The 25,177-nt window shown below is 41.3% G+C and overlaps 1 protein-coding gene across 6 annotated transcripts in view; it reads right to left on the minus strand.

Annotated features, from left to right (window-relative positions):
* The window catches only part of TCOF1 (treacle ribosome biogenesis factor 1), a 60,075-nt gene that overhangs the window by 13,431 nt on the left and 21,467 nt on the right, over positions 1 to 25,177 (minus strand). Inside the window, exons 10-17 of one of the 6 annotated variants that reach the window (XM_072990056.2) lie at positions 20,274 to 20,510; positions 19,821 to 20,051; positions 18,916 to 19,140; positions 10,290 to 10,470; positions 8,384 to 8,520; positions 3,826 to 4,053; positions 2,330 to 2,633; positions 1,522 to 1,601 (exon numbers count right to left, since the gene is read on the minus strand). In XM_072990056.2, the coding sequence (XP_072846157.2) occupies positions 1,522 to 1,601; positions 2,330 to 2,633; positions 3,826 to 4,053; positions 8,384 to 8,520; positions 10,290 to 10,470; positions 18,916 to 19,140; positions 19,821 to 20,051; positions 20,274 to 20,510 (1,623 nt within the window). Of the gene's footprint in view, positions 1 to 1,521; positions 1,602 to 2,329; positions 2,634 to 3,825; positions 4,054 to 8,383; positions 8,521 to 10,289; positions 10,471 to 18,903; positions 19,141 to 19,820; positions 20,052 to 20,273; positions 20,511 to 25,177 lie in introns of all 6 variants that reach the window. The other 5 variants (XM_072990057.2, XM_072990055.2, XM_072990059.2 and 2 more) reach the window with 5 other exon arrangements.

The following is a 25,177-nucleotide window of genomic DNA, read 5'->3' on the forward strand; positions in this document are numbered from 1 at the left end:
GCTCTGGTGAGTAAGCTATGTGCACTAGCACTACCTGTTCAGGGGAAACCAAGATACCATGGAACTTGATGTAAAGGATGAGTGCATGCAACGGCTGAATTAGTTAGAACAGATGAAGGAAGGGAGGAAAGGAACACTACAGTACTCTTATGCTAGGTGTCCAGGTTTCCTCAACACAGTGAAAACACTTAACTTCAGCAGACAGTAATTATTTTATACTGCAGTCATAAGTAGATGTTCAGATATTTGTATTTTGGTTTAAATTCAAACCTATATATTTTTAAGCAATAGGAAAGACTATGTACTGACGAAAAGCTCTAAACCTCTATTCAACCAATAATCATTAACAACACTTTTATATTGGTTACCCAAAACACAGGGGGCTTTCAAACACACTTCCTTTTCTTTAACCTCCCCCCTTAATTTGACATAAGATTTCAATATTAAACCAGCAAAAGCACTGAAGGTGGCAGCATACAAATCTTGCACAGTGCATTTCACTGATTCAAGAAAGATTCAACCCTGTGTTGTTTGCTCTGCACCTGAACTATGCACTCTACACTATGCTGCCCAATCTGCCACCACTTCCAGTCAACACTTCAGATTCCAGCCAGAACAGAAGTATGGATACCCTTATTTGGATTAAGTCAGATACTGTATATGAACTGGAGCATGCATGTTGAAAAGCAGCACTATCGCCTTACTCTGACAGTCTGGAATAAGACGGGATGGGCAGACTTTCCTTCACAAGGCCTCAGTGGGCAGGGCTAAGTACTGTTCTTAAAAATCAAATTTACACTCTCCGTGTTTGTAAGCCGGCGCACTTTATGAATGCAGCACCATTCATATTTATCTCAACCTTCTCTGAGGGAATCTGAGATGGAGCCATTTTATCCTAAGTAAGGATGCAAGGCTGACATGAGAAACGACCCCATGCTGAAGTCTCAGTCACATACTGTGTGTGTATGTTCTTGTGTTGTCCAGTTGGAACTGACTTAGAGTGACCCTAACAGATCATCCAAGGTAAGTGAGATATTTAAGAGTGGTTTTACCAGTTCCACCACCCCAATGAATTTCTATGGCCAAAGGGGGATTCAAACTGTTCTCCGGAGTCCTTTGCCATCACTCTATCCACCACACCACACTGGGAATCCAGTCACATACTAACAGAGTGGAAACTGGAGAGAAACTAGAGATTCTGAGTCAACAAGCAGATAATTTATGGCCCTCACCCTAATATCAAAAGGCCCCCTGCAAACATATGGTTCTCAGCAGTACAAACATCTTTCGCTTCTGTTCTGTTTTGCAAAGATCTTACTAAATACAGGTGCATGGTTAAATCCACCTTAAGTAACTAGCATTACATCAGCCTTGCACTACCACTACTTCTGTTTCTTAAAATATGGGGGCAAAGACACACTGTTTTAAGACTGGCCACCACCCAGTGCAGCTTCAAGACGTTCGCACCTGTTGGGGCAGCTCCCTTTTTAGCATGCAGTATGTAAATAAGGTTATCAGTACCTGTGAAGGCTCTTCATCGTCACTGGAATCTTCAGATGAGCTCTCTGCCTCTTTTATTGCTCCTTGTTTCTGTGGTACGCCTGAGGAAAGGGAATGTATATATATATTTTCACTAAATGCAGAGCTCTTGCAGTATAAAAAGCTTAGAAACTACCTGGAAGATTAAGACAAACCAAGGGACGTATGAACTTTTCATGCAAACAACCTACGCTGGATTGTAAGTCTAGTATGGCCCACAAAGGTCTCCATGATGGGAACTGCAAAGGTTGTCTCTGCTGTGCTACAAAATGCCAACACTTGTTTTTTTTTGGATGGGCCTGGCAAAAGGTGAGTCACCAGGACAACGTGCATCATCTCAAGGAACAAGAAAGTGGCAGATGATCATGAAGACATTCTGAAGTCACCACAGGCAGCCACCTAGAGAACAGTCCTGATTATTGCAGTGGACTGTTACTTCCAGATGCTAGTGGAGCACCTGCATGTTTTTCTTCTGTAAGAATCAGGCCATCTTCTGGACATCTCAAGAATATCCAAATGTCTCCCAGCGCAGTCTTAGCTCATTAAAGGTTTCTCATCAAGGCAACATTACACACTTTTTTAAAAATGAGGCGGTGGTGGGGAAATAGAGTGAAAGAGACTACCATGAAATTTTTCCTAGATGCCTCCTGCAAAACAGAGATGCAGCCAAGGACTTCCTTCAATGGCAATGTGTGTGTATAGCCTGCTGTGGTTTTAACACATACCCTCCCCTGTACGTGCCAGGTCTTAAATATTACATTTCCCCAAAGGTGAGACATGTCTTTCATACCTGGTTGTGGGATCTGTTTGGTTGTCATCACTGCTGTTTTTACTTTCTCCTCTCCCTCCTGACTGTCCAAGGAACTTCTGCTTTCCACACTATCTAAGCGCTTGAGGAGCACAATGGGATCCTGGTTTTGGCTTGGCCTTGCCTTTTTGGAAGGGCTCCGCTCCACCTTCCCTGTTGCCGCTGTGCCAAGCTCCTGGCGCTGGCTGGAAATGGCACTCGATGTACTGGCGTTGGCCTGTGTGCTTTTTGCCGAAGAAGTGGCTCCTTTACCCACCATCTGTTTAAAAAAGGGATGAATAGGGGGCTGGATGTGGGGAGAGTAAGATATCAGAAATACACATCATCATCACAGCTGGTAGCAGGTGGGAAGAAGCCTCACAACCAACCATTCTCAGAAATAACAGCTGTGTTTGAGACTAAGAAAAACAGTATCAAAAATGGCATATACATTGCCTTCCATATGCCTGCCTGTTCATAAATACACTGTAAGTCTTTTGCGCTCCTCAATTCCTCTTCATTATCTGCTTCACAAGAGTTTAATAAAGAAGCTCAGGTAGTTTATAGAACTGTAATAATTATTATATTCTTGTTGGAATGTATATAGATCATTACTAAAAAGTGATATGATAAGGAAGTGGGCGGAAGATTGGGATGGGTAGGAGGCGTAAGAACTGATACCAGGATGAAGAAGCAAACAGCTTTTCCAATGTATGTGGCAACAGTACAGTGGGGCCTCGACTTACGAACATCCCTACTTATGAAAATTTCGAGTTACGAAAAGCTCAAGCTGCAAAATTTTGCTTCAGCTTGAGGCCAGAGCTTCCAGTTACGAACAGAAAAAGGCAGGGAAAAAAGGCAGGGAATTCAAACCGTTGGTGGCGAAGAGGCTGCTTCTTCACCTCAACAGTTAGGAAAAGGGAGGCTCAGCCTCACGAGCTTCCAACACCACCCTGACCACCACGCCGGATGCCAGTGCTTTGGAAGCCTGGGAAGCTGGCACCCGGTGTGGCTGTTGGGACAGATTTTGGCTTCCTAGGCTTCCCAAGCTGCACCCGCTGCCCTCTGCCTCCTGTCCCCGTGGGGGCAGGAAACAGAGGGCAGTGGGGATGGGAGGCAATGGGTGCAGCTTTGGAAGCCCGGGATTTTTTTTTCTTAGGCCAGAACGGATTAATCAGTTTTCAGTGCATTCCTATGGAAAATGGTGCTTCGACTTACGAAATTTTTGAGTTACGGCCACCGGTCCAATATGGATTAATTTCATAAGTTGAGGCACCACTGTATTTTCCATAACAAGCAAGGCACCACGTTAATATCAGCCCTCTGCCAAGAAGCTAGAAAGAAAAGAATGAATAGTGACCATACAGTCTGGAATTGTGAGAAGATCATTCTTATGGCAGTTCAAACTTCAAATGTGAAGTTTGAACCACCCTAAGAATGATCTTCTTGCAATATTGGGCTCTGCTCTTGCACTCCTGAATGGCTTTTTTCCATTTTACCTGATTTGTTGGCTTCCCGGCCACCTCACTCTGTGAAGAAACAGAGCTGCCTGTCTCTGAGCTCTCTGAGGCTTTCCGAAGAGATGCAGCTGCTGGCTTGGCTGGCCTTGCTCTCTTTTTTCCTGCCAACTGAGCACCGCCTGCTTTGCCTGGTGTGGCACCTGCACCCTTTGCAGCCAGCGCTTTTGCAGGAGCTGGAGCAGGTTTCTGGGTCACCTGAGCTGGTTTCTAGGAAAAGTGTGGTATTATATAATTAGTCTCTAACAAGAACAGAGGCTCTAAATCAGCCATCCTCAACAGGGGCCATACGATCCCCGGGGCAACCTGGCACATGTGAAGGGGGCCACAAACTGGAAACAATTCTTCACACACCAACTTGTAAGGTTCATTATGTGACTTATATTCTCCTGATTCATCCTATATTTCTTTCATATTGTGTTTATGACCATGGCCCCCAAAAAGTTGAGAATGGATGCTCCAAAGCAAAAACATATCAAAGAAGAAAAAGGTGTTGAAGGTGGTACTCCTGATCAAAAGGGATTAAATCGGTTATGCCGATCAAAATACTTATTACCCGTTCAACCACGTGCCACCAATTGTTTAGCTTCTAGCTCCTGCACAGAACCAAAACACTGTGAAAATCTATAGTGTCAACACGCTATGAAGAGCTTTGCCACACCTGTGTGATGGGGCAAGCAGAGCGCAGGTCTGACTCTGAAATCTGGAAACAGTGGCTGTGCTTAGAAAAACATATTGAAACTGAACAAAGTGAGACAAGCAGAGGTCACTTGCCCACATGCCCTACGGTTGTGCCTGTCCATCCCTCCTCAGCAGGCATCAATAACCCAGGAGAGGTATTCTTTTAACCACAGTTTCTAAAATGGGAAGCTGCAGCTACCAAGGGCAGAACAAGCCAGATCTTAAACCAACTTCAACCCATGGTTGTAAGAGCCTAGCGTGCCTCAATCTCCTACCATAAAAGCTTTTATTGGCTCAGGTTATGGAATCTCTGTTGCTTCAGAGTAGGCTCTCTGAAGTGCCCTGTGATAGGTATGCCTTCTCTTTTGTGGCAAGAATTGGTAGTGGAAGGAACCATCCATGCAATGTGGGTGGATGGGGGAATGTTTGGTCCTCCCTGGGTTAAAAGTAAAGGTAAAGGTTCCCCTTGACAATTTTTGTCCAGTCGTGTTCGACTCTAGGGGGCGGTGCTCATCCCTGTTTCCAAGCCATAGAGCCAGTGTTTTGTCCGAAGACAATCTTCCGTGGTCACATGGCCAGTGCGACTTAAACACGGAACGCTGTTACCTTCCCACCGAATTGGTCCCTATTTATCTACTCACATTTGCATGCTTTCGAACCACTAGGTTGGCAGGAGCTGGGACAAGCGACGGGCGCTCACTCCGTCACGTGGATTCGATCTTACGACTGCTTGGTCTTCTGACCCTGCAGCACAGGCTTCTGTGGTTTAGCCCGCAGCGCCACCACGTCCCTTCCCTGGGTTATTGGTCTGTAATTCCCACCATCCCCACCTACAAGTCAATAGTGAGGGATCATGGGAACGACATTCCAAAAAACACCTGGAGGGGCAGATTCTCTGTCCCTGATATAAGATGGTGAGTGCTCTGTCTTGTTTACTTTTGGGTTAAAGACTGTTGAATTTTAATAAAGTTGTAATTAATATTGCTGGCATCTGATATGGTTAACAAGTGTACCATACATTTTATAATCACTGCTATTGAAACCTGAATGTTAGAATATTTATCATGGCTATTGTCTGATTATTGTTCTTACTTTATTTTCTGTGATTTCCTTTGAATACAATGCATTTGTGGGCAATAAACTATGTCTCAAAGGTTACCAGGAGAAAAAGTCCCAATGAACTCTATAGGTCTTATTTCCAAATAGACATGCATAGGACTGCATTGTCAAGCAGTATCTTGAACTTAACTTTGGAGGCAGCAGCAGGTGAGAAGGTATTTTGGCAGCCCTACAGGTAAAATAGAAGCCTTCTCTCAATTTCTTACAAACATTTTCAGCCAAAATGCTACTGACAGCATTGGTTGTTATCTGCCTCTCCCAAGCCACACTACAGTCTGCATTTTTCTAAAGTGCTCTCATCTGTTTTTGATATACAACATCTGGCACAATATTACGAATAATGATACTGCACAGCCAGCATATATTTTTAAAATGTAAGAGTGATTTATAACATCTCTATTAGCAATTCCTCTGTCAATCTTCTTTAAAAACTGAGAGCTTTAAAAAAAAAAAAATCTGGGTGCCAGATTTGATAGCTATGCAAACTACCGTATTTTTCAGTGTATAAGACGTTCCCATGTATAAGATCCCCCCCCCAATTTTCTAATCAAAAATGAAAAACTATAAGTGGGGCTTAGCAAGTGTAGGGGGAAACGGATCAAAGGACTGCAGAATCACTTTGATCCCTGCTTTCCCCTCCATTTGTTTTTGTTCTCTCTTCAGCTTACTTCTGTGTATAAGACGACCCTCAATTTTTAAGTCTTATACATGGAAAAATTCAGCAATAAGTCCTTTTTTAAACTGCCGGCACTGTTAGAACTCTTTTTCTTCTGAGCAGAAACATTGCCTAAGCACTCTGTTGGGAAGCAGACTTGACAATTCTAGACTCCAACATGGGGATGAGGGACAGGCGGTGGAAGAAAAGAGAAAGGATGAAACTACTTGCGGAGCAGCCGTTAAACTGCAGTACTGCAGTCAAGACTAGAGTGGTCTTAATCGACTAGATAGGCGGGATATAAATTATAAAGAAAAAAAAGACTGCTCATAAACTGTGTTTGATTCTGATAGGCTCAGGTGGCCAGTTCGAGATTGACTCAGTCTTCCATCCTTCTGAGGTCAGTAAATTTGAGTACTCAGAGAGTGCTTTAAGTGCTATAGGGTGGTATATAAGTAACACACTTCCCTTTCCTTTTTTCACTGAAGTAATCCAATCACCTGCCACAACTATGTAGAGCTCCTTACCATTTCAAATCCAAGCCAGTACTCTTAGTCTGCTGTTGTTTCTGTGCTACTCATTAGGTGTCTTACAGCTTGGGTGGGTTCGTACAGCAACTGAGTGAACACTGAATTGCCCAATCTAGTCCAATGGTCCCGAGATGTTCTTGGATTAAAACTCCCAGAAGCCTTCCCCACTAGCTGTGCAGGCCAGGATTCCTGGGAACTGTAGACCAAATACATCTGGGGACCCAAAGTTGGGAACCACACATCTAGATACTAATCAACAAAGTAATGGATACTCTTAACACAGGGACAGGTAAAGTGAGGCCTTCAGGGAACTGGTCATGGCGTGGATAAAAAAACTTACAAATAAATAAATAAATAAATAAATAAAGCCCATGGAATTCCCACATTCTACACAGAATACAATGGTTGTGGGAAGGGCTTCTTTTGAGCAAAAAAGGCCTCTAGGAGCAGTTTGCTGTTGTTGTTTTAGAAGGAAGGAGAAATGCCCATGCAGCTACCTCTTTATTTATTTAAGTTTAGCATTTTTGGGTCTCATAGAGCAGAGGTGCCTAACCCTGGTCCGTGACCCAGTGCTGGTCCGTGGCCTGAGCCGGACCAGGCCGCCAAGGCAGACCTCCAGCCCCCACCCCTGCATGCACTCACCCACGCACAGCCTGTTTGCGGCTGCGCACACGCTCCAGCACAAGTGTGCGAGTGCCACAGTGCCATTTGCGTGTGCGTGCATGCTTGTGCGCATCTGCAAATGGTGGTGTGGCGTTCACATGAGTGCACATGCACCTGTGCAAGAGAGTGCCCGTGCAAGAGAGAGAGAGAGCACATGTTCGCGCATGCGCGCAAACGCAGGGGGTGCCCCGCCTTCCCCTGCCAGACTGTGAACTGAAAACGGTTGGGGACCACTGTCATAAAGGCCTGGGCGGGGGCTTTAATTTGGCTCCCAACCCTTAGATCTTACCCTACCCCTTTCTGAACCAGGATCTGTAGCAGCACAATTAGACTTGCACACACACACAGGTCTCCTTCACAAAGTCTGAAATTTTCTGCAGAAGTTAAAATTCAGTTGATCAGATTTACAAAAAACAGAGACCAGTTTCACACTTTTTACTTCTCCCTTCCTGCTAAACATCTGAATAAGGTTTCTAGCAGCTTACTTACTGAGCCTCGTGGCGCAGTGGTTAAAACGCTGTACTGCAGCTAAAACTGTGCTCACGACCTGGGGTTCAAATCCCAGGTAGCCGGCTCAAGGTTGACTCAGCCTTCCATCCTTCCGAGGTCGGTAAAATGAGTACCCAGCTTGCTGGGGGGGGCAATGTGTAGCCTGTATAATTAAAATTGTAAACCGCCCGGAGAGTGCTTGTAGCGCTATGGGGCGGTATATAAGTCCAATAAATAAATAAATATAAATAAATAAATACTTGTCTTTCCCTTTAAGGTTCACTGCATTCAAACCCAAGTAGGTGCTTTGAACTTTGGTAGTGCTGATGTTTACAGTAGACTGCAGCTGTAGAATTCAGTCTCCAGCCACTCCCACCACCAACACACACTGCTCTTCAGTTACCTGGGTGAATACTGTGCCTTCTTTCGAGTCAGACTCATCACTGGAATCCTGACTGCTGTCTTCGCTTTGTTGGGCCTCCTGAAGTGATGTCGACACAGGCTGAGGCTTTGGAGCACCTGCAATGTTTGCCTTGGTTGCTGAAAAAAGTTGGGTGACACAAGATGAGGACTCAACAAGCTACAAACTGGGAGTTCAGAGCTTCTATATGGTCACCACTATTTTTTAAAATATCTTCAATCCTTTCCTTCAAAGACGCCTTTATTCTCCGCGGCCTTCCTCTAAGACAAAGGTGAGAAACCCCCAAGGACTTAACTCAGTTTCAGAGTAACTGCGTGGTGTCATTCCAAGGGTGGATGGGTTACCATGAGCCAAAGACTGGAGCAAAAATATCAGCACATCTTAGTTCAAAGCTCTTACCTCTAGTAACTAAACCTTAGACAAAACATGTCCACATTTTAGAATGGGAAAAATCTCATAAAGGAACTGACAAATGGGGAAGAAGACATGGCTGTCTGGGGAATCCCAGGAGAGCAGGCTGGGACCTTGATCTAATCCCTAGAGGCTTTTTTAAATCCACTATCCTCATTGTGAGCATCTTCCTCTTAGTGCTTCCCATATGTTTATTGAGTATTTTTCGCCTTATTTTTCAAACTACTTGCCCACTTTTCCCTTGTTCTCTTATTACATTCCTTAATAAAAAGTACTGTACATATTTTTCCATTGGGATCAGAGGTTTTGGAGCACCTTTGTAGAACAAGCTCTTCCATCCACCTCAACCACCTGAAACACTTTTAAGGCATAAGAAGTTGGTTGGGGCATAAACAGCTAGGGAAAAGGTGCTGGAATGGCATTTCCCTCACTTCCAGGTAAAGATATCTTATCATTGGGAAAAGTCCAGCGCAAGCTGGCCAAGACTCTGGAGGATGACACAATACCTGCTTTAAATACCATAGTATGCACCAAAACTATGTCGATTCATCATTAACCCCCCCCATGTACTCTTCGACCGCTAGTCTGCAGTCTTAAAAATCCCTCTGTACACTTAAAATAATTTCTTCCTAAACACAACATTGTACTTAGAAAGTGCAATTTATTAAGAATTAAGAATTTATTAAGACACCACTTTGAAGAAGTTAGACATTTCATTCCTTTTATCAAATCTGTAACAAAGACATTATTGTACAAATATCCCCAATAAGAAGCTTTCTGGTCATCAGTTAGCCTTTTTAAAAAGGCAATACCCTGTTACTTCCATATATTTTAACAATTTATGCTTTTGTTCACCTAACAAATTCCTCTTTCCCACATTGTCTAAAGTAGAAAACTGATGAGAGGAAATGACTGCCTTGAACTCAAAAGAGCCTGCATCAAAAGACCTGAACACCACGTTAGGGATGGTGCTTTCAGTATTTTTGTCAAACAACAAATCACAACTAATTCTCCTTCATGAATTAGAAGTTCCTAATATCAAGTCTTTCAACAACGGAAACCATAACCCCCCTAGGCTATTCCAAGCCAATTTTAGACCTCTTTACAATGTTCCTATAGAGAAAGCCCGGGAAATATAAAACAGTTCATTTGATGTTTTCTTCCTTTTCCAGAAGAGCTCATCATTTAGACATGGATCTGCACTTGGCAATACTAAAAAGAATCAGAAACAAAAAAACCATCCTCTCTCCACTCAAAAGAACTGTTCATTAGCGATTCTGGAAGGGTGCACTGGAACAAAACAGAAGAGGAATACAGGACCGCAAACACTGACAGGTCTCTCATGTTCGCTTCAGAATAATTGGCATCTGCTCCCATGTTTCTGCACTTCAGAGCGCAAACGGCATGCTGGCCAAGCAAAGGCACTGACAAAGAAGCAGAAAACAAAAGGCCCCAAACAAAACTGGAGACTGCTTACCGGACAGGGGCGGCAATTTGAGAGCTGCCGGCGCCACGTCATCCTCACTGTCAGATGTGCTGCTGCTGTCGCTGCCCGCTCCCTTCGCTTTCAAAGCACTCGGTGCCGCTTTCACCAGGCTGCCTGGTTTATTATCCTGATTTGGTTTGGTCCCAGTAGGCGCCTGGGGACCCTGCAATCTCTGCACCACAGGAAAAAACCAAAGGACACAACCCACCACTGGTAAATGATCTGTTTTCATGCTCCAGCTGCAGCATGACAAAGAACACCAAAGCGGATAAAATCACAGTTGTTTAGTGAGACTGGTGTGAGGTTGGCAACATTTTAATTCCCAGAAGTGAGTGAGACAGGAGTTCAGGACCAGATGTGAAAAAACACTCCTTTGATACTTTATACAGTGATTCAATGGAGGTGTTCAGCAACGTACAAGGGTCCTAGGAAGTCCTACCGAACCTAAACACTTTGGTTTTAGAGCCCTGGTTTATATCCTAGGCATTTTCTACTTTTAAACTGTTATTTTCTACATTTTTGACCCGGCTTTACATTTGGAGTATCTTACATGGTATGTGCATATACCGTATTTTTCGCTCCATAAGACGCACCTTTCCATAAGACGCACCAATTTTTTAGGAGAAGAAAACAGGAAAATATAATCTGTTTTCTTCACTCCATAAGATGCACAGACTTTCCACCCCCCTGTTTTGTGGGAAAAAAGTGAGTCTTATGGTGCAAAAAATACAGTATATAGAACTTCAAAATCTCTGTACAGTATTAGCTTGGTCTGAGAGCACATGACTAACCCATGTCCCTCAGCAGATGTCATGGAAGGAGCATAGGTATTTTTCGACACTAAACCCACTGGGGTATCCAGACTAATGTCTACTCTGCTTAGCAGCAGTCCTTGATTTCAGGCAAAAATCTTTGCCCATTCAACACAGTGATAGGAGATAACGAACCTGGCACCTTGTTCATGCAGAACCTGAGCTGTGACTATTTCTATCTCAACTGTCACCAGCACAAACTCAACATGTGAGGCAACAACTCAAGCCAGACTCTTGGCAAATAGCTGCCTTTTTAAGACCAAAAGATCGTTTTTGTTTTGATTTGCCACAAGAACTAGACACCTGGACATGGATGAATTTATGAAGGCTAAAACTTACAAAACATTTTGGAGTTGTACAATACGCAATTACTGGCAAAGCCATTTCATGAACTCCTCAGAACACAAACTCTCAATAGGCACTTTCAATAGCATGGCTGTCCCCACCTTTCAATCTCAACCTACTGTATGTTGAAAAGCTCAGGTTTCTATGCTTTCATTCTTCAGAGGTTCTTCTGTGGGAGGGGAATTTCTCTCCTTTGCCCACATACTTGAGCTGGCTGTAAAGGTGGAAAGAATGGGCAATACCTGGTAACACATAGTATCTTGAAGATACTGTATCTGCCTGTTGGTACCCTGAAATGTTCCTTACACTTCCATTTTGTTAAGCAGAGAAGCACATGAGAAGATAACTGGACATTACTCTACACTTCTTTATAAACTTACAGTGGTTTTGAATATATTCAATTTACTGGCTGGCTGGCTAGCTAGCTCAGTGGTTTAGGTATCTGGCTGCGGAGCCAGAGGTTGGGAGTCTGAGTCCCCACTCTGCCTTCTGCAGGAAGAGCCAGCCTCTGTAGCCTTGGATAAATTGTACAGTTGCAGATATTCCCAAAAGATGGGAATAGGAAGCAATTTCTGAGTACTTCCTACCTAGAAAACCCAAAAAAGAGTCAACATAAGTCAGGACTGACTTGATGGCACAGGAGTATTATCATCAATTGATTGGAAGCAAACTCCTGATCCTTTTCAGCACTACCTTAACCACAAGCTTTCTAAACCTGATGCACAACCCTCCTGAAGAGAACTAGTTTACAGATAAAACACCTTCTAGCCTCTCTTCATTACAGAGCTTGCTACAGTTAACACAATCCCAGGAGGAAGCAACCTCTATAATCCAGACAGCAGAGCATAAAAGTGTGTGTGTGTGTGCACAACAAACAAATCGATAAAGCCAGGTGGGTAGTTTGTGGCCCTCCAGGTGCTGCTGGACGATATAGTTTGCACATCTCTAACTACTGGCTCTTAACTGTGGTTGGTGGAAGCTGTAATGTGGACAAAGGCAGGCCCATGAGCTGCATATGTCTCACTGTGGGCCTCCCCCACCCCAAACCCTTCCAAGTGTTTTTTTTTTTTTTTATTATTTCTCTGAAAGTCTCCTTGCATGGGAAGCAACTTTACCATGTTTTGCCCACCTCCCCCTCATTGTTATAGACTATGGATGGGGCTTCCTTCAAGACCACTAATATTTTACCACAGTCCCCAAATGGTGCTATTTCCCCCTACAGTGACTGAGTAACACCCGCCCCCCGAATACTGCCTTTTCTCCCTATGGTGGCTGAAGGGTATGCAGAGGCTTTTTTCAGTTAAAAAAGAAGGGGATGGGGGTGTATGCCAGCACGGCTGAAGCCCTTCAAGATCCAAGAGTTGGCATAAGCTTCTGTTTGTCCTCTGGGAGTTGCCCACCCTTGTACGAAAGAGTGATGTGGCTCAAAACCTACACAACAGAAGTCTCTATGAAAATGAACTCTTCCTTTTTAAGTTTTTAAAACAGGAATTCATAAGGAGTCCTGTTCTTGGAAAACTGAAACATGATCTGGAGCAAAATGAAAGATTTAATCTGATCTGAAGGAGCCCTAGGCTCCGTGCCTCATAAACTCCAGGTCTTCCATAATATTTAAACTTGTTAATTCCTCAGACTAACTCAATTGATTCTTAAATGACAGAAGTATTTGTTGATTTGAAATTCTTTCAACTCAGCAGTATTAAAAAGGATGGGTTGCGCATAAACTACATAAAACTCAAGCTTGTGGAACAGTAAATAGAAAAGAGCTAGTTTTGGAAGGAAAGGCTGAAGAAAAGAACATGCATCAATGTTTTCAGAAAATATAGCCTGCCATTCAATTGCTTCAGAAAGAAGCCAAGCAGGAAGAAGTCTAAGTTGTAGTTGGCGGAATTACACCAAAATTCAAAGGGCCCCACAGGATGCAGAATCAAAGCAGCCTTTTCAAAAAGCCCAGCATCTGGCCTGCTGCATTTTTAAAAACTCTAGGGAGGAAAACAAGGCCTTGGGCATAAAAAGATAGTAGTTTTCTAAGCAGCTTTCATCTATTGAATAGGTCAATACCCGGACTGGTGGGCCTGTAATAGCAAGAGTTCTTTCTTATCATCTCTGCCCAGGGTGTGGCACAAGTAAGTTTCTGTGCAAAACACCTCTGGCAGCTGACTGCCAAAAAAAAGCCTCTTCTGTGGTCAGAATTATTTCACTGAAAAGTTTATTCTTTTGGGTGGGGGAAGAGAGATGAAGAAAGAAGGATTAGATATGATCCCCTTTCCGCTCCCCTCAAAATTATTCAAACATAGGATCACATAGCACACCTTTTCTAGCTGCCAACCTCATGAGAGCTGTGTATAAATCAGACATCAATAGATACAACAATTGCTCGTTGTTTTAAAGTGATTTTTTTTATTTTTATTTTTTTTGCATTTGATTCTATCCTGCATAATTGCTTGTTCTGCTTCCCGCCTGCTTCTGCTTGTGTCAGAGAGAATATTTCCTTCTGCATCAATTGCTCTAGTCTTTCTGCCAAGGGATGGGGCTGCTCACCACACTCACCAAAGGACACTCGTGTGGTGGTGGCAAGGGGAGCTTTTTGTGCTGTGACACCTACTGCATTAATCACTGCTTTTCTGCTGTAAGTTACCAAGTGCACCTGACCTTCCATACTTGGTGAGGATAGTTCTCATTTCCTGTGTATTTATCCTGCTACGTTCCATCTGTAGAGTACCAATGATCAGGATACAGCTATTAGACGTCGGAAAAAAGTAGGTTCAACTGTCAGCGGTTATGAAGCTTTCGCTTGTCTTTCTTAACATGCAGCAATCGTACAATTCACTGATGAAATGTACACCTCTAAAGTTATGCTGATGAAAGTATGTAACAGTGTTCCAGCTTGTACCTATCTAATTACAGTGGTGCCTTGCATCACAACGTTAATTCGTTCCAGCGAAATTGCTGTAGAACAAAAACATCGTGATGCGATTTTAAAAAGCCCATCGAAACACATTAAAACCAGATTAACTCGTTCCTAGGGGCTTCAAACTCACCGTCCAGCGAAGATCCTACATAGCGCGGCCATTTTCGCTGCCTGTGCAGCGAGGAATCCGTGCGGAAACACAGCGGGCAGCCGTTTTGTTTACCCGGTGGCCATTTTGAAACCGCTGATCAGCTGTTAAAAATCATCACTTTGCGATGATCGGTTCCCGAAGCAGGGAACCGATCATCGCAAAGCGAAATTCCCCCATAGGGAACATCGTTTTGCGATCGCAAAAAGTTCATCATGATGCGATTTCGTTGTCAAACGGAGCGCCCGTCTTGCGGGGCACTACTATATATGTAGGCATAGCTACACAATGATCCAAATAATATAGGTTACAGCAAATTTGTGCTGAGGTTCACTTGCCTCAGTTGTTAAAGTGATATGTAATTCTCTTTAAGGAGATGGAAAATAAGTATTAAGAACATTAACATTTCTGAAGACTGCATTCCTCTTCCATCCTTTTCTGGTATAAAGATCAGGACAGCCCCACAATTGTGGAATGCTTTACCGCCTGAAATATGCCTGGCGCCTTCACTGGCAATGTTTAAGTGATTACTAAAACATTTTTATTTAGACAGGCCTTCCTGGACTCTATTATAGCTTGATACAACAGTGCTTAAATTACGAGATATCTGCTACTGTTCAACCCCTGCCATGCTTTTAATATTTTATTTTTATGACTTCCTGATATTATTTTCATTTGTTCATGTTGTATTGACTATTTATATTATTATCCTGTTATTTTATAGTTTTGTCTTTATATTTTGTTTTCTTGAACTGTGTAAGCTACCTAGAGTGGCCTGAGTTGCCAGATGGGATCGACTGATTGACTGGTTGACTGATTCATTACTCACTGCTTTCAACTTTAAATATTGTCTTTTGACATTGAAATCCTCCTTGGGTCCTTTTCAAGGAGAATGGCAGGGCTAAACATTTTAAATCAATCAATCATAGTTTGACTTTCCGCAGTAACAAAATATATGACAGAAATTCACAGAAGCTTATCCAACCACACTGTGAAAGGAAGATCTGTTTGTGGGGATCTGAACTACAACATTTCATTCTTTTCAAACTCTTAGATATCAGAATTAAATGCTCCCTACATTCCTTGTCTCCACTATGCATAACAACAGTTTTTTTAAAAAAAATCCCAGTTAAGTTGGATACCCATTTAAAAAAACATCAGGATAAAGGACTTTGTTTAGCTTCATATGCAGGAACAACTATGTTAAACTGTATTCTGAAGACAATGGCTTTCTAGTTTGATTCCTCCTGCATAAAACACTGGTATCTGCTCCCTTTCAACTAAGGCAAGGAGAACAGGGCATGTTTTATGTGAAAGTATAAGCTGGCAGCTTCATTAGTCATTCTTATTTGCCATACAATCTCAAATGAAATATACCAACAGCTGGATAAACATCCAAAATCTTAAAACTCAATGTAAACATGAAACTCATTTTGACAATGCCAATCAATCCATTTTATCCCACACTCAGTCCTATTTTTTATGTTTTTTGCTTACACAGGCAAAATCCAAAATCCACTTGCCCACTTATGCTGGTGCAATACAAACAGCATAACCTTTGGAAGTAAACTGCCTTAGTTTAAGAAATCTCCATATTATTTGTTGCATATCATACTGAGTTGTGTGACTTAATGTGCAACTGATAATATTTATGGTGATGTCTTAACCTGGGGCAATTTGCCACCAAATGTGCTGTTTGCACAGCTACACAAGAGAATTTTGGTCACAGTCTCAACTATTGGCTCCAAATTTAACTCCTTAGTCTACCTGCCAAAGAAATAAAGAGACCAAAACCCCCTACATCATTACATGGAGGAAAAGAAGATAGTACATGCAGAGAAGTACTGCAATACAGCAGAAACCATGACTAAAATCCTGTTACTTAGCATATAAGTCATATTACAGTAGGCCACTGAATCAGTCAGTTCCACCATAAGGGCCATTTATTCAAATGGGCCTACTCGAGCTGTAATCTACTACACTAAAATATATTACAAATACAGTAAGTACATCTGAATCCTTGGGACATATGAGAAGTCAACTCACCAGATTCTCCACTCTTGAGCAACTTACTGTGTTAAGCAAAGGAATTTCAGCATTCCGGGCTGCTAACCCTCACTCCCCCAGATGGGAATGCGAGAAAGTTTCAAGGGATAGCTATGAGGAGAGTTAAACTCAAAGGCTTTTATAAACATGACCCCTGGAATTCATGATTTGACAAGTATCTCTTTTCTAAGTCCTCAAGGAAACTAAACATTACCTTCAACAATTCTTGTCAACTTATATTAAAAACGGACAAAGTATTCCCTCATTATGTTTTTGCAAGTCCTAATTAATTCAGATCTCTTTTACATGTCAGATCCCTTGTAATCACCTCAATCCACCAACTTATGACATTTAAAAGTTAGTAACCATTCTGTCTGGCAGAAGACAACACACATGAAATGTGTTTGGAGAGGAAAATGGCAGGAGAGGAAGGAGAGTGTGAAAATTCAGTCATGGGGCTATCCATCAAGAAGCAAATAATAGCATTGTTCAAACCCCACTAGATATTTACACACATGCAAGAAATATTACTGATGTTACCAGCACTAATTGCAACTAACTGAGAAGATGCCCTGCACTAACTAGCACATGACTACCATACAACTGGGCACCTTGTCAATTAATTTAATTCCTTTTGTGTAAGCATAAATATCCAACAGATCCTGATCAGTAACAGTAAACCAGTGCAAACGATAGGTTGTTGTCATACAAGTGTTCCACAACCATACTAGGTGTGAATAATTCTTATATGAAAAAAAAACACATGAAAAGAGGTAGAGAGCAATTATACAAGAAAGTAGGTTGAAAGACAAGTAACATTTGAGGTACAGAAGGATTCAGAGGACATATTGAAAGCATCTGAATGTTACTCCACAACCAAGACCAATATTGATAAGTGGACACAAGAAAACGCAGATAAAGTGATGGGTTTTGTAGTGCTTTTTTCCAGTTCTATGGCTGTTCCCATCTTGGCCTGGGAGGCAGCTCTTGTGTCAATTCAGAGGAGAAGAGCCAAGGTCACATCTCAAGACTGATAAACACTGAATACCATTCTAAGTGCTTACCAGTCTAGGAGAAGGAGGTGACAAGTTTAAAACCTACCTTGATTGACTAGGACAGTGGTTCTTAACATGGGCGATAATGCCCCCCAGGGGGCGATTTCATTTTTCAGGGGGGCGGTAGAATGAAAAGGGGCGGCGTGGGGGCGCTGGAGCAGAAGGGGGCGGTAGGGGGGCGCTGGAGCAAGCCAAATCTGTGAAGATGGCTGCAGCCTTTTTACAATTTTAATTTAGTTTCAGACTTTTTGTCTTGAAATTTTTAGTTCCTGCATTTGTTTTTATGCCCCTTTTATATTTCTTTTTGAGTCTTAAAATTCACTTGCAACTAAATCATTAAATGTTACTTTTTGGGGGGCATTTCATTTTCTTGGAATTTAATTTTGTTTTCAGGGGTCATTGGATTTAAGTGTCTTAAATCAATCAATCAATCAATCAATCAATCAATCAATCAATCATCACTGCGGGGAGGGGGCGATGATAACTTCCTCAATGGGTCAAGGGGGCGTTTCTTTCAAAAAGGTTAAGAACCACTGGACTAGGAGACTTAGCAATGGTTACATGGAATAGCATGGTAATTAAGTAGCAAAATCATTAGTTACTTAATCATTTTATTGTTCTATGGGAAAGACCTGCAGGAGCTTATTTTAGATGCTTGGCATTTAACAGTACAATTTGTATCTTTTTGTATTTCTTTTGTTTTATAACTTTTTACCCAAGTATGACTCTTGGGGGGCAAGGGTGTGAGTGCCTAAATAAAGTGTCTTAGCTACGAGGGCTATGCTATTTTTGTTCTTTGGGTGTCCAGCTTGGTAAGGTTAGTGTGGAAGGTTTAAGGTACACAGCTGAAGAGTATTTAAGCCCAAATAAGGGAGGAATTGGAAATCTAGGTTAGAGGCTTGCCCATAGTGGGCCACTCACACACTTTCTATGTCTCACCTAACCTAGAAATAAAGGGTGGTGGATGCTGGGAACTAGAGTCATGGCACCTTCCCCTAGCAAAATGACCTGTCTAAGGCGGCATATTCCTGATACTATAAAGTAGTTATAGATATAGGCAGTAAAGAATTAAGGGTGGGCGAAAAACCCAACCACATGACCTATATTCTCTGAAACTAAGATTCCACTCTCACAAGAAGGATCATCTTGCAAACATTAGCCTAGGTGGAAGGCGACACCGTAAAACCCATTATTTCAAGTAATTCCTACATAATTCTCCCCTTGCCAGGAAAAAGGGGCCTACAAATGATAAAACAAAAACAAAACAAAAACAAATAAAGAAATAAACCTTCTGGCTCACTGGAATTGGAGGAGCCTCATTCTCACTCTCAGACGATGACCCGCTGCTCTCTGAGCTCCCAGCCTTTTTTGCAGGAGTTGACAATTTTGCCAAGCTTGTGATGGGTGGCTTTGGAGTTTGTTTCATTGGAGTTGAAGCACAGGTTTCCCTGTCTGACATTTGATTGGAAGCCGCGTGTTCCACCAGAGGTATGGAAGCTTGAGCAGATTTTCCAGGTAATTTGGTCTATTGTTAAAGAGATATTGAATATGGAACCGTAAAGATAAATTCATTATTTCAGGTAGTTTGTATCTTAAATTCTTAAACACTCCCAGTGTAATCAGATTGAGATGAAGTTTAATGAAGACATTTTCAAGAATCAGATGCCACAGGAAGCTTGCACTGGTTTATCTGTTGCCTGATGGTTGCTGGACGAGTATTAGTATTTCTAGTACAACTATCTTTTAAATAAGCAGTAATAAGTAACTCATCTGAAACATTTTATAACCTATTTTTAAAACAGTTTACAATGATGAGCTAAACCCAACTGTCCCAACTAAAGTAAACTCACTGAATCAATAGAATTTCACTCAATGTGTTTATCAAAGCTTGGACTAAGAAATGGACTGAGTCCATTAAAAGATATTAGCACTAGAATGTAGCTAAAAATCAGTATAATTCGAAACTAGCCATCTGAAGAATGGCTGTGTAATTTACTGGTAAATATTAGCATTTGCAGAAATTGACATTATGGGCTTAGATCGCATTGTTGAACCTTCAATCAACAAATAGTACAGAAAATGACAAAAGTGTTGTATTAATACAGTCCATTTTCAAACCATTAAACATTTAATTTTGTGCCTACGGATTCTAAACCTTGAAAACAAGAACAATAAAAAAGGGTAAATGTCCCTGGTGCATCTCACCTGTGCTGCTGAAGATGGTTCCTCATCTTCACTGTCTGATGAGTCACTTGAACCCGAACTGTCTGTTGACTCTGCGGTTCTAGCTGCAGTTCCGGCTCCTGTGCTGACTTGGTTTGCTTTCACCTTGGCTGGAGGTACCTTTACTGCACTTGCTTTTGAAAGTGCAATAGTGGCTGGTGAGCTTTTTGCTAGCGTTGAACTGACCTGTGTACTCGGCACGCCTGGCTTTGCCTAGTGAGGAGGATAAAAAGAATGGGTGGCGTGAACCTCCAACAATTAGGAGAGCTAGCCAAGTCCCATACTGATCAAGAAGTACATACAGGAAAGTTCTACATACATGGAGTAAAGGATGAAAGATGGACAAAACAACCAACCACATTACCCTAGGTGGAAACATTAACCTATGTGGAATCTGAAACACCAAAACCCCATTATTTCAAATTAACTCCAAACCTTCTGGCTCACTGGAATTGGAGGAGCCTCATTCTCAGTCTCAGACGATGACCCGCTGCTCTCTGAGCTCCCAGCCTTTTTCGCAGGAGTTGACAATTTTGCCAAGCTTGTGATGGGTGGCTTTGGAGTTTGTTTCATTGGAGCTGAAGCACAGGCTCCCCGGTCTGACGTTTGATTGGATGCCGCACTTTTCGCCAGAGATGCAGAAGCCTGACCAGCTTTTCCAGGTAGTTTTGTCTATTGTTAAAGAGAAATGGGAAATGGTATAGAAATTCATGAAATGAGGTAGTTCACATCATGAATTTTTTCATAATTCCAGTGTAAATTGATCAAGATGAAGTTCAGTGAAGCAGTTTTCAGGATTTAGAGAATACAGGCATTTATTTATCTATTCCCTGATGGTTGCTGTATTAGTATTTTTAGTACCAGTTTTGTTTAAATAAATAGTAATAACCAATTCCCTTGAAATATTTTATAATCTATTTTTCTTTATTTGAAAACAGCTTGCAATGCTGAGCTAAACTCAAGTGTCCTAACCAAAGTAGGCTCATTGAATCAATCGAACTTCACTCAAATAGCTGAATATTTTGAAAAAGTGTAAATTCATAAACTCTACGATTTTCATCATGATTATGGATAAGTAACAAAAATATCTTGTAAGGTTGAGTATTTAGTCAAAACACAGATGTTTATGGAAAGAATGTTGCTGACTTGAGGAAACTGAACAGGAATAAAGTGAATGAAGGTTTGCCTTAGGCTAGAACACATGGTAATTTCCTACTGTTAGAAAACCTGAGTGACGAGATAAGCTGTTTTTAGAATTCTGGAAGGCTTTCATAGCCAGCATCTGATGGCTGTTGTAGGTTTTTTGGGCTGTTTGACCATGTTCTGGTGGTTTGTCCTAACGTTTCACCAGTCTCTGTGGCCACAAGGACCGGTGATCACTGCACACAAAAGACTAGCTAACAACACCCATCAAACACAGTGACAGGAATAACAATAAGGGAATCCTATAAACTGAAAAAATTAAGGAGATAAACATGAAAAAACTTGAAGAAGAACAGAAATTTCGAAAGCAAGTTTTTTTTTTTAGAAAGGCAGAAGAATATTGTTAGAAATTCAGGCAAAAAGAAAGGAACTAGAAAACCTAAAGGTAGAGAAAGTTCAGAGGGATTTGATGTATATAAAGAGTATTTTTTTAAAATTTAGCAATAAAAATTCAAAATTATTAGCTAGAATTTGCAAAAATAGAAGATTAAAAAACACGATTGGGATAATTGAACAGAAGAGGTAAGAGGTGTAATATAATGAAAGATAAACTGGAGACTTTTAAGAATTTTATCAGAAATTATATAAAGGAAACAATGTGTTGAAAGAAAGGTATAGAAAATTATATAAATGAGAATTTAAGAACCAAATTATTGGAATGTGACAAAAGAATATTAGAAGAAAAGATTAAAGAAAAAGAAATTGCTGAATTTATTATTAAATTGAAAAATAGTAAAACACCAGGCTTTGATGAATTGGGTCCAGAATATTATAAAGATTTTACTTCCATTCTGATAACTAAGCTAAAAATGCTTCATAATGCCACCTTCTTGGAAACACCGATTACTGATTCTTATTTCAAAACCCAACAAGGACCTAACAGACCCGGGATCTTATAGGTCTGTATCTCTAATAAATCAAGACACAAAGATCTGCTGTATTAGCAAACAGATCAAATCGATTTATAGCAAAATTATATTAAAGAGAACTTTATAAAGGTAAGACAAATGGATAATTTAACTAGGCAGGTTTTGAATATTATACAGTGGTGCCTCGCACAGTGACGATAATCGGTGCAGCAAAAATCGCTGCGAAGCGATTTCGTCGCTATGCAATATTAAAAAGCCCACAGGAACACATTGAAACCCCTTCAATGCATTCCTATGGGCTTCAGACTCACCTCTAAATGAAAATGCTCCATACGGCAGCCATTTTCGCTGCCCGGTAAGCGAGGAATCCGTCCCAGAAAACAGTGGGTGGCCATTTTTTTTAACCCGGTGGTCATTTTGGAACCGCCAATCAGCTGTTAAAAAATCATCGCTTTGCGATGATCGGTAAGCGAAACGGTACCGATCATCGCAAAGCGATTTTTCCCTATTTAAAACATCGCAATACGATCGCAAAAGCAATCGCAAAATCTTCGTTGCTATGCGATTTCATCGTTTAAACGGGGCGCCCGTTAAGCGAGGCACCACTGTATATGAGGTAGAAAAGTATTTAAGGCCCTTGATTGCGTGGAATGGTTAAAGCAGCTTTTAAAGTGTTGGGGATTTGGCAGAAGATTTATTGAGGTTACAGATCAATTATAAACAGATTTGTTGCTGTTTAGTCATTAAGTTGTGTCTGACTCTTTGTGACCCCATGGACCAGGGCAGGTCAGGCCCTCCTGTCTTCCACTGCCTCCTGGAGTTTGGTCAAATTCATGTTGTTATTATATTCAGATAATACAGTGGGGTCTCGACTTATGAACGACCCTACTTGCGAACAATTCAACTTACGAACCCGCCCTATAGGGGAAATAAGGACTCGGCATACGAACTTCCCTCGAGTTACGTACAGGAAAAAAGTGCCCCCTCCCTCCCCTTAGAGGCTTCTGGAGGGGAAAAAAGGGTCAGAAACTTAAAAATAAATAAAAGAAAGTCACTTACCAGGCCTTGGTAGCCCCCAAACAGCAGGAAAAAGAGCAGGAAACAGCTAAAAGCCGACACCCAGAAGGGAGCCTGGCAGCCATTTTGTGCTTTTCCCCCGCTCCTGTACCCTCCTCTCCCTGCCTATCAGCTGATGGGCTGGCTCTGAAGAGGCTTGGGGAGGCTTGCTCAGTACCTAAAAAGCCTGCCTGTGTGTCTTTGTGCTGAAAAAATCAGTACAACATGCTTCAAAACATGATTTAAAATTGGCTTCGTTGCTTTGCAAACTGTTCCCTGCCTTCCTCCTCGTTTCCTGAACCTAAGGGAAAAAATATCCCCCTCTAGTGGCAGAAGGCAGAATAGCAGCTTCCCATTAGTTTCTATGGACAGAAAAGAGCAGATACAGATTAAATGGTTTTCAATGCATTCCTATGGGAAATGCAGATTCGACCTAAGAACTTTTCGACCTAAGAACCACCTTCCAATATGGATTAAGTTCGTAAGTCGAGACCCCACTGTACTTCAGAAATAATAATTAATGATGGTTTAACAGAATGGCTTTTTCTAGACTGAGGTACAAGACAAGGCTATCCACTTTCTCCATTAATGTTTTGTATGATTATAGAACTGTTAGCTAATGCAATAAGAAATCATGAATTAATTCAAGGATTAGGAAAAATGTAACAATTAAGATTAATTTATTTGCTGATGATTCATTATTAACGATTAAAAACCCATTTGAAAGTATGACTAGAATTAAAAATCATTTAGAAAAATTTGGGAAAATAACAGGATTAACTATCAACTGACAAAAAACACAAGTAATGATGTTTAGTCACAATAAATATGAACAAGAAAAGTTTTTAAATAAATATGGATTTAAAATGTGCAATTATATTAAATATTTAGGTACAAATATAGTTAAAGTGACACAAAAAATAAAGGACCAAAGTTTTAATAAATTAAAAAGCAATATTAAGGATAAATTGCAGTAGTATTCTAAATTGAAACTATTGTGGTTTTAGAGAATTGCTATGGTCAAAAGGAAAATATTACCAAGAATAACTTTTTTATTTAGGATGCTCCCAATAAAATTAGAAGAGGGTTTTGGGAGGGAGTGGAGCGATGGCAGCAAGAGCACAGAGAATCCTCAGGGTTCTGAGGATCCTGTGTAAACTCCGGACCAGCAGATCCTCCAGCAGTGGAACGGGAGGGGGCAAGATTCACAGGAGGGTGATTTTTGCAGCGAAGGAGAGCTGGGAAACTCTGAATTCAGACAGCAAATCTGTCTTTGTGAGAAGTTCCTTTCTCAAAGCATCTGGCCCATTTGTGGTGAATCAGCTGCCTAACTTTGCCAGGTGGGAAGTGTGAAAAGAATTTCTTGCTTCACTCCGTCAACTGTGAGTAACTGGCCTTTTAATTATCATAAGCAAGTACAGATCAAACTGAAGCTGCTGACTTAAAAGCAGAAAAGAACGAACTAAGGCTGTGAAGGAGCACTAAAAAGAGAATAAACAAAAACAAGAACAAAGCCAGCTAAACTGGGGTAAACAAGAGACAAATAAGCTGTTACTTAATCTCTCTTTGAAATTAAACAGGAGCTCTAATTTCTACTGTGTCACAAAGAGAAGTGAAACTTAGAAGACATGGACGGAGATCACTTTCTCATCCCCTTGGCTTCCTCCTCCCGATGGCTGGTACACTAACATAATACTAGGTCCTGCGGTGAGCTGCGAATGGTGGATTATAAATTAAAACTACTTTTGGCTGAATTTGGATTTACAATTGGATGTGTTAAGTAGGATGTGTTAAACATGGCTAACAACAAGCCCAGTAGAGGTGATGGCATTCCAGTTGAACTACCGTATTTTTCGCTCCATAAGACGCACTTTTTCATAAGACGCACCATTTTTAGGAGAAAAAACAGGAAAATATAATCTGTTTTCTTTGCTCCATAAGATGCACAGACTTTCCACCCCCCTGTTTTGTGGGGGAAAAGTGCGTCTTATGGTGTGAAAAAAACGGTATTTAAAATATTAAAAGATTTATTTATTTATTTATTTATTGGACTTATATACCGCCCCATAGTAAACCGGGTTTAATGTGTTCCTATCGGGTTTTATGTTCCGTTTAGCGATGTTTCCGGATAGCGACGATTAATCCGGAACGGATTAACGTCGCTATGCGGGGCACCACTGTACATGGAAAAATATGGTATTCAGTCAAGAT

The sequence above is a fragment of the Pogona vitticeps genome, chromosome 2 (assembly GCF_051106095.1).
Source record: "Pogona vitticeps strain Pit_001003342236 chromosome 2, PviZW2.1, whole genome shotgun sequence".
NCBI lineage: Eukaryota > Metazoa > Chordata > Lepidosauria > Squamata > Agamidae > Pogona > Pogona vitticeps.